Source organism: Eublepharis macularius, chromosome 1 (genome assembly GCF_028583425.1).
Source record: "Eublepharis macularius isolate TG4126 chromosome 1, MPM_Emac_v1.0, whole genome shotgun sequence".
Classification (NCBI taxonomy): domain Eukaryota; kingdom Metazoa; phylum Chordata; class Lepidosauria; order Squamata; family Eublepharidae; genus Eublepharis; species Eublepharis macularius.
Genome location: NC_072790.1, coordinates 8,449,425 through 8,463,882, shown reverse-complemented (window position 1 = coordinate 8,463,882; position 14,458 = coordinate 8,449,425). Strand labels below are relative to the sequence as shown.

The 14,458-nt window shown below is 49.1% G+C and overlaps 1 protein-coding gene across 1 annotated transcript; it reads left to right on the top strand.

The window, feature by feature from the left end:
* The first annotated feature begins 363 nt into the window (after positions 1–363).
* SNRPB2 (small nuclear ribonucleoprotein polypeptide B2) lies at positions 364–12,718 on the top strand. The gene is made up of 7 exons (XM_054971746.1): positions 364–467; positions 2,115–2,201; positions 3,461–3,633; positions 7,085–7,222; positions 8,278–8,331; positions 9,460–9,548; positions 11,599–12,718. Exons 2-7 carry the CDS (start codon positions 2,138–2,140, stop codon positions 11,756–11,758), a joined length of 678 nt encoding a protein of 225 aa, XP_054827721.1. The 5' UTR covers positions 364–467; positions 2,115–2,137; the 3' UTR covers positions 11,759–12,718.
* The last annotated feature ends 1,740 nt before the right edge of the window (positions 12,719–14,458 follow it).

Sequence of the window (14,458 nt, the reverse complement as noted above, 5' to 3'; positions counted from 1 at the left end):
CCGCCGCGGAGCGGGTTCGCTTATCGATCGTGCAGGGATCGATTCCACTTCCCCGTAGTCAAAGCAACCGCGGGGGGCGTCGCAGAGAGACGCCCCGCGGCGCTCCTTCGAGTGCCTTCCGCTCTATGGCTAAGGGCGGATAGAGCGGCCGTTCCTAAGGCTGGCGAGCAACGGGGGCGGGGTTCATTTTTACCGGAAGTTAAGGCCGCGGATGCATTTTTCTGCTCCAGGACGGCCGGCGGGAGCGCCCGTGGAGACCCACTTTTTAAAACTCCCCCTCCCCGCTTAAGAGAGACCCGGGGCCGCTCTGTCCCCGCCGCCTTTGTGGCCAACGCTCCGTTGCCCCCTCGGCCTCTTTCTACGCGGAGCCGGGCAGCGGCGTCAGTGTGCTCCCGGAAGTGGGCGCGGCCAGCGCCGAGGCGGCTGCCGGAAGCGGAAACGAGGGAGTCGGCGTGGGGCTCCGGCCGGTAAGGAGGGACCTTCGAGTCGGGCTTCGGGCGGGCCTGGGATTGATTCCCGGCCGGGCCTCAGGGGCCAGCGGGGGGGGGGGCCTGGGCTCCCTCCCTCCCTCCCTCCCTCCCTGGCACACCTCGCCGGGGCCTGCCTCGCAGGGCTGGTGTGAGGCTTCAATGGGACGGGCGCCCGGGCTGCCGCCTGAGCCCCTCCTTGACTCCGCCGTTTATTGTTTAGCGTTGTTTTGTCTTCTCCTCGCCCCAACTAGCTCATTCTAATAAACCTCCTCCAGCTTCGCCTCGTTACGACCCTGTGGGGGAGGTTAGGGCGTGAGCGGGCGGCTGGCCCAGGCGCGGTGGCGTTTGGCCTTGATGCTGACTGCGCCACACGCCGACATGGCCTCCCTCTCGCTTACTCTGACAACAGCCCCGCAAAGCAGGCCAGGCTTGGCGAGAGCGCCTGCGACCTGCCTGCCCTGCTCAGTGATGTCTTTTAGGGTGGCGGGTGGATGCTTTGTCGCTGCTTTGCTGTTCTCTTGCTGTTTTCTCTGCTGTCTTATCCGTACGTGTGGGGGGCGGGGGGGGGCGGCGCTCGAGGCGCCTGGGAACCAGCCGAATGACCCTGGAGCCTGGGGGTGCTGGCGCCTCTTCCCCCTTCCAGCTTTCCCGCTAGGAAACACACGCCAGGCCTAACACTTAAAAAAAGGGGCCGGGGAGGAGAGGAGAGAGTATAACTAGCCCACTGCCCCTTGCCCTGGTATTCCTGGCAATTACTTTGTACTGTGCCCTAATGGTGATAATCTCCTAATAAAGACCTTGTACTCATCCAGCTTGGTCTGATGTCGTCTAGGAGAATCCCTGGGCACAGCCTGACACCTGGGTCACTACATGATCCAAGCCTCCGCAGCCCTCAGCAGGCACTCTTAATACCACACCAGCAAACAACATTTTCTGCAGGCTTTTGCTGTATAATACTCAGCATTTTTACGTGGCTCTTCTGAGTCTCAAGTGCTTCTTATTTGTAGTCTGAACAAGGGCTACGGTGCATGGCTGTTTCCCCCACAATTTTAAAGATGGGAGTCCGGAATATTTTGCCTGAGGCTGCCTGATGAGTTCATCTCACGTTTCTACAAGACTTCTTAACCCTTGTTAATTGTGATCCAGTTTTTTTTGTAACTGAAATTGGTCTTGTGGTTTTGAATTTTTTTTAGCTGTGATTTCTTTTTCATGTAATGTGTGTTCTGCTTTTGTATAATGAGCCATTGTGCTGTGACAGCAAGAGATTTAGGGCTTAGACTGGGCAGGTTTGGATTCCAGTTCTTGCTCTGCCCCAAAGCTCATTGATGAGTTTGAGCAAGTCACTCTTTTACTCTTGCCTATCTTATAAGGAGGTTGTGATTGATCATCCCCACATAAACTGCTTTGAGTATTCTTCATTTATCCCCCACTTCTCTCTCCCACTGGGGACCCATTTTATCCTCCCAACAATCCTGTGAGGTAGGACTGGTCCAAGGTCACCCAGCCAGCTTCCATGGAAGTATGGGGGTTCCCAACAGGGTGCCCTAGATCCTGCACCGATGCCCCAACTGCTCTGCCACACTGGCTCTCACCTTGAAGAAAGGGTAGAGTCCGTGAGCTCAATGACCTGTCTTTTTTTTCCAGAGTGGCGTGAAACCAGCTGGAAGATGGATATACGACCAAACCACACGCTTTACATCAACAACGTTAATGACAAAATTAAGAAGGAAGGTATGAAAATCATATATCACTTCCACCTTAGGCTGCAGGCTTGGAGCAGTAGGAAGCACTTGTGTTAGACCAGCGTTACTGTTCGCACCTTTCCTTCCTCATCTTGAAAGAGGACCCTCCGCTGGGAGATTTTCTCAAACAAGCTTTTTCTGAGGCAAACAAATGAGGAGAATATTCCAGCCGTTCACAGCTGACCTTTAGCACGCTGATGTCTAGTGGGGAGCAGCCCCAGCAGGGGGCAGAATTAGCAAGGTTGGCTGCTGTTCTGCTAATCCATTTCTGAAGCTGCTGCAGTGATGTAATATTTCTGTGGGAAATGTGTACAAACGAACTGCTATTGTTTTAAGCTTCACTGGCGAATCTGTCACGATGTGGCTTTGCTTGTAGGATAGTAAACAGCTGTTTTTTTCTCAAATCCTGCCACGATGTTCCAGAGGCAGTGGTGGGAGGATAGTATAGTCAGTGAGTGAGACGGTGGAGTAACATGTATCAGAATGCAGCGGCTGTAAACCATTAAAAGTTTGGAGCCATTTGAGGGAGGAGACACCATAGGACTGGCAAGTTGTTGGATTTTTCTACTTTCCTGGCAAGAAGTTTGATTGTGCCGCACCTTGCCCCAACTGTGTATGGCTGACCTGTAAGGCAGGATGGTCTTTTAGAAGCGGGAAGGTGTAAGGATCAGAATGGGGGTCTATACAGTTCTTACAGGCTGTTTTTAACACAAGAAAACTGATGGATCTAAGAAATGTAATAAGAGCTAGAGTGGTATGGTTGGTTAGAGGGCTGGGCCGGGATCTCGGAGGCTCTGCTTTGAATCCTCACTCGGTCATGGGAGCTCACTGGCTGACCTGGGGCCAGTCACACACCCTCACCCTAGCCCTACCCCACAGGGCTGTGCTGATGATAAAATGGAGGGTAGGAAACTGGTACAAGCCCCTTGGGGGCCCTGTTGGAGGGGACAGGTGGAGTATAAATGAAAAGAATAAATTAGATACATCTACAAGCAGAGCAATATTCCTTTCCTGTTTGTCTCTCTGCTCTGTTTAGCTAATAGCCATTGCATGGTGTAGTTTGATTGGCTGGGTCATTTTAATGGTTGGATTTGCAGATTTTAATAGTCATCTGGCTTGTTCCAAGATGTATTCATAAAACAATGTCATTATTCACTTGGAGTCCTTTCAAGGAGAAAGGTGGGGTTTAAAAGTGCCTTAAATAAATAAAGGCATATACAATAATTCTTGTGGCTTTTTCCTTGGCAGAACTGAAGAGGTCTTTGTACGCGCTGTTTTCTCAGTTCGGCCGTGTCGTGGACATTGTGGCTCTCAAGACCATGAAGATGAGAGGACAGGCTTTTGTGATCTTTAAGGAGCTGGGGTCCTCCACCAACGCGCTGAGGCAGCTGCAGGGATTCCCATTTTACAGCAAGCCAATGGTAAGTCTTGGTTGCTAAAGATGGGGTGAGTGCAATAACACAACAGAGATTGTGTTATTCTTCTCTGCCTTCAGCAACTGGCTCCCTAGGAAGCTGTTTTTCTTGCATGTTTTAAAACACTTCCCAGCATATGAGAATGGCTGTTACGCCTTCCTCGTAAACTTCTTTGCATAGAAATGGCACAGGCTTCATCTTTTACTTTCCATGGCCTTTTCACCTGCTCTTCACATTTTTTTGGTTTAGTTTTCTCTGCTGTGTGTATATTCTGCTGGTTGAGGTTTCACCACATGCGGCTGTGGAAGTGTGCTCTGGCTCCTGAAACTTGCGCTCCAGTAAATCTGGTAGTCTTTAACTAACATGACTCCTTTCGGTTTGTGCTGCACACGAGAGAAGGCTGTGCTTCCTAGCAAGTTCCTCGCAGTATTCCACAGGCACAACTTAATTTCCCCTTTGTCAGGAAGCTTGTGTATTGAGTAAAATTTCAAAGTGAATACAAAGGTGCTTTTGTTGTGAAACACTCCACTTAATGTGACTGTTTGGGTGAAAGTATTACTTGTATTATCCGTGAACTGAATTAGCTGTGCTTTGAGTAACCTGTTGTGAAGTATGCCAGATATAATTTCTGAGACATGATCCCAAGCTATCCAGAACTCCCCAGATCAGCTTTTTAAGATTAAAGCTGTACATTCTACACACATGTAGAAAATGTTTATCTTTGCATAAAAGTCCAATTTTGGATATTTCTAAAGTTCAACTGATGTTCCACGTTGATATCAGTGCTTAGGGGGGGTGGATGTGACTTCGTTCTGTGGGAGTGGGCCGTTCCGCTGTGGTTCAGTTCTGTAAGCCTGCAGCATGCTGTGCGGCCAGACCTAAGGGCCCTTGTTTGTTTGTTTAAGACATTCCTGTTGTGCCTTATCTTTTCAGACTCTGGACGGCTAACAATGAAATCATCAAAAAGAGTCCAGTAGCACCTTTAAGACTAACCAATTTTATTATAGCATAAGCTTTCGAGAATCAAGTTCTCTTCATCAGATGCCTGATCAAAACTGGGCAGATACAGAAGAGGAGGGGGAAAGAGAGAGAAAAGGGAGGGGTCATAAATCACAAGAAGGCAGAATGCAATTAGCATAGAGGCAATCAAAACATTCCTTTGCTTGGAAATGTAAACATCTCCTTTTGGTGTGCAGTCAGTTTGTAGCAGTGAAGGTGTCCAATTCCTATGTAGTATAAGCCTTCGGTAACCACAGCTCTCCCTGCCTGTTGCATCTGACAAAGAGAACTGTGGTCCCCGAAAGCCCACACCAGGCGTCACTGGGCTCCCCCAGATCACGCCTCTGTAAAGAGAATCTGTTACCTGTGGTAATGTGATAACCGTTCATAGTCTCTAAGCTGTGGCTAACAGCACACTCCCCGCCTGGGATCCTGTGGATTCCACCCCAACATGCAAGGCTAGTAGAATACTAAGCATATACTACATGCACTACATACGTAACTGAGTATATAAGGCATGCTACTCTACAGGCTAAGATAAGCAAAACAGTGACATGCAAAGCTTGAGATTCAGTCTTCAAGATCAGTCTTCCGTACAAGCAGGACCACCTCGGTGACTGGTCTGGTGAAAATCTTCGGGCCGTCATGTCTAGCGACACGGATGTCAACCTTGCGGACTAACCCATCCGCACTGGGCAGAACTCGGTCTATGAGTCCCATGGGCCATGAGTTTCTGGGGGCGTCCTTGTCTTTCAGGAGGACGACGTCGCCTTCTCGTAAGTTGGGCTCGGACTTCTCCCACTTGCGTCGGCATTGTAGAGTGGGGAGGTACTCTTGCTTCCATCGCTTCCAAAAGGTGTTAGCGAGGAGTTGAACTTGCCTCCATTGCTGCTTGAACATATCTTTAGAGATGCAGTCTCCCTGAGGTGCAGGCCAGTTGCCTGTCTTCTGTGTCAGCAAGGTGGCTGGTGTTAAGATGGTAGGGTTCTCAGGATCAGAGGATACTGGAACTAAAGGTCTGGCATTGATGATAGCAGACACCTCTGCCAGGAGGGTGGTTAAGGTCTCATGAGTGAGAGAAGGTTTTCCTGCTAGCATAGAGTCTAATATTCTGCGCGCAATGCCAATCATGCGTTCCCACACTCCTCCCATGTGAGAGGCATGGGGAGGATTGAAGATCCATTTACAATTCTGATCACTCAGGTAGCTGCTGAGGGTTGGATCAAGATCTGTGCTTCCATTGATTCCCAGCTCCTTGCAGGCACCAACAAAGTTCGTTCCACGGTCAGACCTCAATAGCTTGACAGGTCCCCGTATGGCAAGGAATCTTCTGAGGGCATTTATGAAGCTGGAGGTATCCATGGACTCGATCACTTCAATATGCACGGCTCGGATACTCAGACATGTGAAAAGCACTGCCCATCGTTTGCTGTTGGCCTGTCCTCCCCTGGTTTTGCGCGTCACCACATTCCAGGGTCCAAACACGTCAAGTCCAACATTGGTGAAAGGGGGCTCGGTACTGAGTCGTTCCGGTGGCAGGTCAGCCATCTTCTGTTGTTGATGGGGACCCTTGAGTTTCCGACATTGTACACAGGCCTGTAGGACTGTGGCAATACATCTGCCCAGTTTTGATCAGGCATCTGATGAAGAGAACTTGATTCTCGAAAGCTTATGCTATAATAAAATTGGTTAGTCTTAAAGGTGCTACTGGACTCTTTTTGATTTTGCTACTACAGACTAACACGGCTAACTCCTCAGGATCAATGAAATCATCAGGTTGCAAGGACTCAAATTAGAAACAGTCCAATAAACAATATTAAAAGTCTACAGATCAAAATGCACAAATTTATGAATTAAAAAAAGAATAAATGCAGGCACCAAATTAGAACAAATACAACCAAAACCGCTGAAACAATTTACCTCCACCAAATTTCTGCCCTCCTACTTTGCCCCTGACACTATACGTGAGCGTCTTCTAACTCCCAGGAACAAAATGGGGTGGTTGGTTGGGGAGCTCCCTGCGCTGCAGCAGGAGGGAGAAGCAGGGAGGTCTCATTCTGTGGTGGGATGCACACCCGGTTCTGGGAGACCCTGATAGAATGGCTTCTCTGCTGTGGAGCTTACTGGGTGATTCTGGGCCAGCCATCCTGTCTCAGCCCCTGATTTGTCTCTCAGGGTGGTTGTGAGGATAACAGAGAGAAGAACCACATAGCTATCCTGATCCCCTTGGAAAGGAAGTGGGATTTTAAAAATGTACTGAATTGACACACAAATCCTGCGTTTTGAGTGTCAGTACACAACCGAGTGATTCAGTTGTTACCCAAATATTGCATAACCTTGGATCCGTTCCCACCTGCATCCTGTGTTCTGAACATCTGGCTCGAGAGTGGCAGCCTTGATGAAGCTTAACGCAGATTGCTTGGCATAGCAAAACGTATCAATCTTCTCATTTCAACAGCGTATTCAGTATGCAAAAACAGACTCCGATGTCATTTCTAAAATGCGTGGTACATTTGCTGATAAGGAGAAGAGAAAGGAAAAAAAGAAATCGAAATTGCTGGAACAGTCTGCGAATGCAAACAAAAAGCCAAATCAGGTAAGGGTCTTTGGCAATCTAGTTTTTCACTGTCCTGAACAACTTGTAAATATCATTGGTCAGAGAATAAAACCGCTCACGTGTGTGTTTGCCTAAAATTATTAATAATTGGTGGGATAACTGTGCTGGGCTGTGTATACAGAAGAATTGTGCGTGTTCTGTGAGCTGTGCTAAGCCTTCTCAGCTCCAAAACTGACTCCTTTGTACTGAGGACATATAATTTGCCTGGGGACGTTTGTTGCCGAAGCAAGACAAGAGGAGCCCTTAAATCTGGCCTAGTTGGGCACGATGGGAGCTGTCGTCCACAGAGATGCATTTAAGAAATGGCAGGCCTGTGTATTTTATTTCACTCTGCGGAGTTCTACGGACTTGCTTTTCTGAATCAGAAAACATTTTGTTGCTTTTATTCAACTAACCGGATCCTTCCAAAATATTAACTCTTCTTTGCCTAAAGCATCCTGTGCTGCAGTGGAGAGTGTAGGACTTACGCGCTAGGGGATTAAAAGCCGGCCTTTCTCATTAAATGTGTATGAAAATTGTCACCTCTCTCCCTTTTTTGGGTGAAGACGGCTCCAGTTCATGATGGCGTAGGCCACAAGAAACGTGTTAGTTTTATAGGGATGTCATGAGACTGCTTATTGTCTTATCAAATGTTGGGGATCTTTGCGGAGGAGAACCCAAGGAGTAAGCAGAAAAATATCCTCGGAGGTTGCTGGAAAGACAAGGACGCCTACAGTGCACTCTTAAACAGAGTTGCTTCAGTCTGAGTCCGTTGAAATCAGTGGGCTTAGGCTGGAGTAACTCGGTTTAGGATTGCACTATAAAAATAGCTTTTCTCCATATCCCTGGTGCTTGCGGAGGCCGTGGGAAACTGGGCCAGTGGGAGGGGGCTGCCGCGTGCTTAGACCGGGTGTTTCCTATTGGCAAACATTTCAAAGAACTGCAAGCCGCCTGGCTTAAGAACTCAGGGTTTTTTTTTTAACAGAACGTTCTCTGACTGTAGGTCTGGACTCTGGAATAAAAGTAGATTCGATCTTCTCATTCTTTCTTAACAGGGAGCAAACCAGAATTCAGCGAACGCCCAAGCCAGCTCTGCGCAGAATCAGCAGGTGATCTTTTCTCCCTCTTTATCTCCCTCAAACAAACTCAACTAGTTTTCACATTTGCCCATCCTGAATAACGTACTTTTTGTATATAGCCATTTTTGTCTGAAGCAGAACGGCTTCTGAGACCTGCTTCTGATGATAGTAAACTAATCGATCAGTTATAATCCCTCTGAACAAATGTGGTATTATTTTCTTCTCATTTTTAAAAGGAAACATGAATTGGGTCCGAAGTATGCAATGAAATCTGACCGTCCCAGCCGTGCCTCAGTGTTTGTTCTTGTATCATGAAAATGGGCAGGCTGAATAATTGCTAAGAATATTTCCATTCCTTGTAGCTGCTGCTCAGCTCACAACGCTGCAGCCGGGCCCCTCGCATGCAGCTCTCTGACGACACGGAGTGAATGACTGGCTTGGATCCAGCGGAGTGCTTCTGTGGGCGGGAGGGTTTCTGCCCCGGAGCATGGCTTCCTTGCTTCCACCGATCCTGCTGTGACCCAGAAGGCTTTCAGGGACTGTTTGGTCTGCAGCAGGAGGTGAGGCAAGAAAGTCACCGTCAGCTGGATCCAAGGCATCCTTGAGAGCTGCTCTGAACTGGAAAACCTAGTGTTTATTTTATTTATTTCACTGATACCCCACTTTTCTCTCCAATGAGGACCCAAAGCAGTTTGCAGTATTGCCCCTTCCTCCATCTTATCCTTCCAGCAACAGCCCTGTGAGGTAGGTTAGGCTGAGAGTGTGTGACTCGCTCCAGGTCACCCACCAAGCTTCTGGGAGAGAGCTGGGGTTTGAACGGGGGTTGCCCAGGTCCTGGTCTGACCCTCGGCCGCTGCACTATGCTGGCTGTCTTCTAGAAGATCTGCAGTAGCCTCAGGCTGTGATCCTAAGAACACTTTCATGGGAGTAAGCCTCATTGAACAAAATGGCACTTACTGTGAAGTAGACCTGTTTATGATTGCTCCCCGTGCAGTTTCTTCAGTCTTTTCAGGAGTAACCCTGTACGGGATCGTGCCGTTCTTAGCCCACTCCCAGTCCGTTTTTTTAATCAAATATAACAACACTTGTAGAATAACCAGGAGTGCCAACAAAAAAATGATTACAGTTTATGAAAGCAAATGTGTGTTTTTATTGTAGGTGCCCGATAATCCGCCCAACTACATCCTTTTCCTGAACAACTTGCCGGAGGAGACAAATGAAATGATGTTGTCGATGCTCTTTAATCAGTGAGTGTGCCTGGAACTCGGTGCCCTTTCCCCTCCTTTGTTGTGCTTCACTCTTTCGTAACCCTCTGGTCCTGAGGAGACCCGGTGGTGAGATAGCAGAGTGCCTGGATTCCTTAGGTCCCTGGCAGCGGCTTCCCACGCTCTCGGTTTTGTGGTGCTTTTGTGCCCTCGGTTGGGAGGTGAGCCCGGGTGACCCCCTGCTGTCTGCACTGGGGATGAATGGAGGCCTCTGCCGCTTCGGTGCAGGCCGACGAGGGGGCGGTGGAGGTCTCCGAGACGCCTCTTTCCATACTCGCATTCCTAAACATTCAGAGAGGAAAAATGGGGTGTTGTTGTGAGATACAATGCTCCGAGCTGGCTGCCTTTGTTCTGTTCAAGGAGGATGAATTCCGGTGCCAGGCACTGCGGTTAATTGACTTTCTCTTGGTGGTATTAATGTGTATAATGAGGCGTTAAAACTGCCCGTCTTCTGTCTCTTGGTCCGGACTTGGCGCTTAGGGAGTCGGGAGCGCCAGGATGTCGGCCCTACGTTCTCCCGCTTGGCTCAGCCAGGCTTTGCGCCCTCTTTCCTCTCAAGTGGCTTTTCCACCAGTGAAGGAGCCACTCAGGTTGGAGGCAGGCCTCAGGCGTGGCTGAGTGTGGTCGCTGGGCATATGTCACTCCTTTTTTAAAAAAGAAAAATTAAGCCTGGGAAGCTGACCGTGTCGGGTTCAGGAATCCTCCTCCTCCTCCGTTTCCTTCCGATTCCATTTGGGGCGTTTGTGTTCATACTCTGACTCAAGTCTTTGGGACAGCTTTTAAAAGCCCTAGCATGAAAACGGAGTCGGCCGTAGCTTCATGCACTCGAAATGGCTTTACAAGAGAGGAGATGCCGTGGATCGGTGGGAGTCTTCAGCCCATGAGCCTTGGACACTTGAGTTGGGTTGCCTGCCCCTGCAGAGCTCCCCGGTTTTGCTGCTTTGGGGCAGCACGTCCTGCCAGCGTGCAGATGTGGAAAGGGAGGGTTCAGCACACCTTCTGGCACCTCTTGCATGCAAGCAGGATGGCACGGGGAGGGCTCTCGTTTGTCCAAAGGTTCCTCCATGGCCCTGACCCTTGGCTCGTTCTTCAGCTTCTGGGGCTCCGTTTGTATCCCTGACACGGCTCTGGCATTGACCCTGGTGGGGGTCATAGCCCTCTGTCTCCCTCTCCCTGTCCCGTAACTGATGTCACATATATCTTCCTGACCTACTTGCCGCTCAGCAGGTTTCATGCAGGCCCTCAGTCTGGAAAGATCGAAGGCCACTGCGGTAGACAGCAATACTGGTCCAAGGCAGGATAACCACATTTCAGGATTAGTGACCGACACATTCCAGATCAAGAACACCTGCACTACACATATAGCCCCCCAAACGCGCAGTACTTTGCAGCAGTTTTTCCAGCCACTGCCCCCGAGTGGCACAGGCTGCTTGGAGACGCTTGTGGGTCTCTGTCTCTACGTCCCACTCCTCTGTTCTCCACACGAGGACTAGACAGGATTTCCACACTCTGCAGGACGGGTCAAATGCGATCACCCCCCCCCCCCCCCGCCCCATTCTGTTTTCCCTTATAGACACGTAGCTGTTAGGGAATATTCTTTTTGGCTTGCTGTTTTGCAATCTCTTTTCTCGTAACAGTTGTTTAATTTAGCTTATGTTATCTCAATGAAAACCCTTTTCATTTCAAGAGTGCTTGTTCCCCCTAGTTATTCTGAGTTCTGTGCTGAGTCTGGACCTCGGAACACGCGGGTTAAAGATCCCAGAATAGCACCCCACTATAGACACGTGTTTGTGCCTTGCTGGCAAGGGGATGCCTTTGCTGATTAGGGGCCTTCGCGTGTGTAGCAATTTGGGCAAGAGAATGTCTGCAGCATTCAACTTTATTTTTCCTTTGTTAAGAGAACGAGAGCAGCCACGTAACTCAATAAAGAACCTGATCTTGTCTAAAGCCGCCGTGGTTGCCCTGATTGGGCAGGAAATAAATGCTGTAAATAAGCAATTCTTCCTCCCTCCCTCCCTGTCTCCCTCTCAAGGTTCCCTGGTTTCAAAGAAGTGCGACTGGTCCCTGGCAGACACGACATTGCGTTTGTGGAGTTTGAAAATGAAGGCCAGGCAGGAGCTGCGCGAGATGCTCTCCAGGGCTTCAAAATCACCCCCTCCCATGCCATGAAAATTACTTACGCCAAGAAGTGAACTGGAACCCTCAAAGGACTCGCTTTTTTATATGAAGCATCGGAGTTTTGGTATATTGTGGTTCACAAGAAATGAAAACTTAACAAGAAATATATTGTATGAAATTTCTTGGGTCATTCAAAGAGACGTCTGTAAGAGTCTTACGCACACGTTAAGGAAACATAATTATTTGTGCGGGGTTTTTTTGTCCTTATGTTCAGTTTCTATTTTTCAGGTTATATGTTGACTTTCTTAGGCCCTTCATAGTCAAGTTCCCTTTAGGAAATGTTGCCTGTTAAAGAATAAAGCTGTGGTTTGTTTTTTTAAAAATGATAATTGGTGTGTAGTTTTATTTCAGCCAAGCCACTTATTCACAAATTACTTGACTGGTACAATTTTAGACGGGTAGCTGTGTGGGTAGCCGTGTTTCTGTCCCCAGAGCATGGCTCCCCCCTCTCCATCTGCATCTCAGCTTGCCCCCCCCCCTCCTCCAGTGCTGTGCCTGGTGGAGGGGACAAACTTTCCAAGAACATCAGCGGGAGGGAGGGGGGAAGACAGGGAAGTCCTGCTCCATGGACGGAAGGAAACCTTGACATCCGTGGAAATGCTCTGGCGGATCCGGACCTGTGTTTGGAAGTGCTGACTTCCCCGTCATGCTGGGAGTGGCAGAAAAGGGGATTGTGGACCAGTCTTTCTGATCCTGCATTTTTGTCAGTGAACATGTGGGGAGGAGACCGTTTGACCACACTCATGTTCCCGTTTTTGGTGGTGGAGAGAAATATGTCAGCAGCAGCTCTTTCTCTACTGAAAGTACAACGCCTGGAAAGATAAGCAGATGGCGATCAAAATCTCCTCCTGACAGCTGAATTCTTCCACGTAACGCTGTCTTTGATAATACAGAATACGGGTGCCTGTTGTTTGGTTTTTTTTCCTACTGGTCTTACTACCTTTGATAAAAAGGTCTGAAAATCTTTTTCTGAACGTTCGTTGTTTCTTCTCTGGCAACTTGGAGTTCAATTACAAAAAGGGAAGTTCCTCCTGACACACGTTATCCTCTCCTGCTCTGCAGTGGACAAGCGCAGAGTTGAGAATGCTGCAGAGTTCTTTGGTTTCTTACAAAGAGGAATACCCAAAACAGTTTCCTGCTTAGTTAAGTATAAGTGGACGCTAGTTTTCTCAAAAAAACTTACTCCTGTAGAGTATATTGATGGTAGATCGTTTCCGGTGGGTGGCTGTGTTGCACCACATGCACGCCGGCACGCCCGTCCGCTCAATGATGTCGCTTACTGGAAGGAGCCTCGTGGGCCCGGCCAAAAGGTAAGTGCCCGGTCCCCCATCTCCCGCTGGGAGGCTAAGAGGATGTCAGTCCCTGGCAGGTAAGTCCCTCAAGCCCTCCACAGTTAACACACCGGAGTTCCAGTTGAAGCAGCTTTATTGAGATCTGTGCAGTACAGGTGTTCACCCGAAGGTGGTAGTTGGCAGAAGTGACAATTCAAACAAAGGTGTCAGTAATTATAGGAAGATTTTCCCGCCCCTGCGGAGTCCATTACATTCTGGCGCGAAACTTCACACAGTCGTGTGGGAATGACTTCGTTTAGACTACACAAACCACACAAAGAACTATTTTAGTGTCTGAGAAAGTTACGTTGGGGTCTGGGAGCAATCTGCTCCAAGGATGTTAGAACCGAAAGTACGTATTTCTTAGAGATAACGTGGGGGCCTCTTCCAGCTCTCTGAGGCTCTCTGGGAGTTTACCTTTAGACTCTCAAATGGCAAGTACAGAATGCAGTACAGCTTTGGCAATTAGCACTCATCAACATGACCTGTTAAATGCAGAACATAGACATGGCATGTGCACATACAGTCATAGACTCCTGGCATGGATGCTGGCATGCGTGAGGGGGGACCAGGTAACCCTACGCTTACGGGACAGAAGGAATGCGCTCTGACTTAACTGTTTTTTTTTGTGTTTTCATTGATGTAATAGATCATTATTTTCAGCCACTTTGGGTCCTCGTTGTGTGTGGGGGAAAGGTGGGGCATAAAAAGATGCTAAATCATAAACAAGGCTGTTAAAAGACAGCTGCCATCTACAGATAAACCCTTCTGTATTTGTGGTTAAATGCGCCAAGGAATTGGCACCGTGGCTTCAGGAAATACCACAGGACAGGGTAAGGATGAATCCCAGGGCTGTAGGAGCAACATCGGACCTCTTTTTGACCCGTTCTCCTTTGTTTTACTTGGCAAATTTCTCCCACATTCAGGAAAAGAGGAAAGACTCTCGACGCTTCCTTCACGAGAAGGCCAAGGAAAATGGTGAGGGCTGGGAGCGCTTGGGTGGGGAGGTGAAGCCTCCGCTCAGCCCCATCCCAGCTCAACCAGGGCACGTGACCCTGGTTTCTGGAGAGTCCGGCTGACCACCGCGCACACGTCCCTCCCCCGCAGTTCTCAGCATGTTGTGAGCACTCAGGGGTGGCCCTGGAGGTTGGGTGGCCGACCCTGCCTTGGGAAATTCCTGCAGATTTGGAGGCAGAGCCGGAGAGAGCGGAGTTTGTGGAGGGTGGGGAGCTCGGCAGGGATGTGAGTCCATTGATTCCAGGGTTGCCTTTCCTCCAGGGAACTGATCTCTGCACTGGAGTTCAGTTATAACTGCGAGCCCTACCCGGAGGATGGTAGCCCTACAAGTTCTGCCTGTTTCCAAACCTGGCTGGGTATGGGATC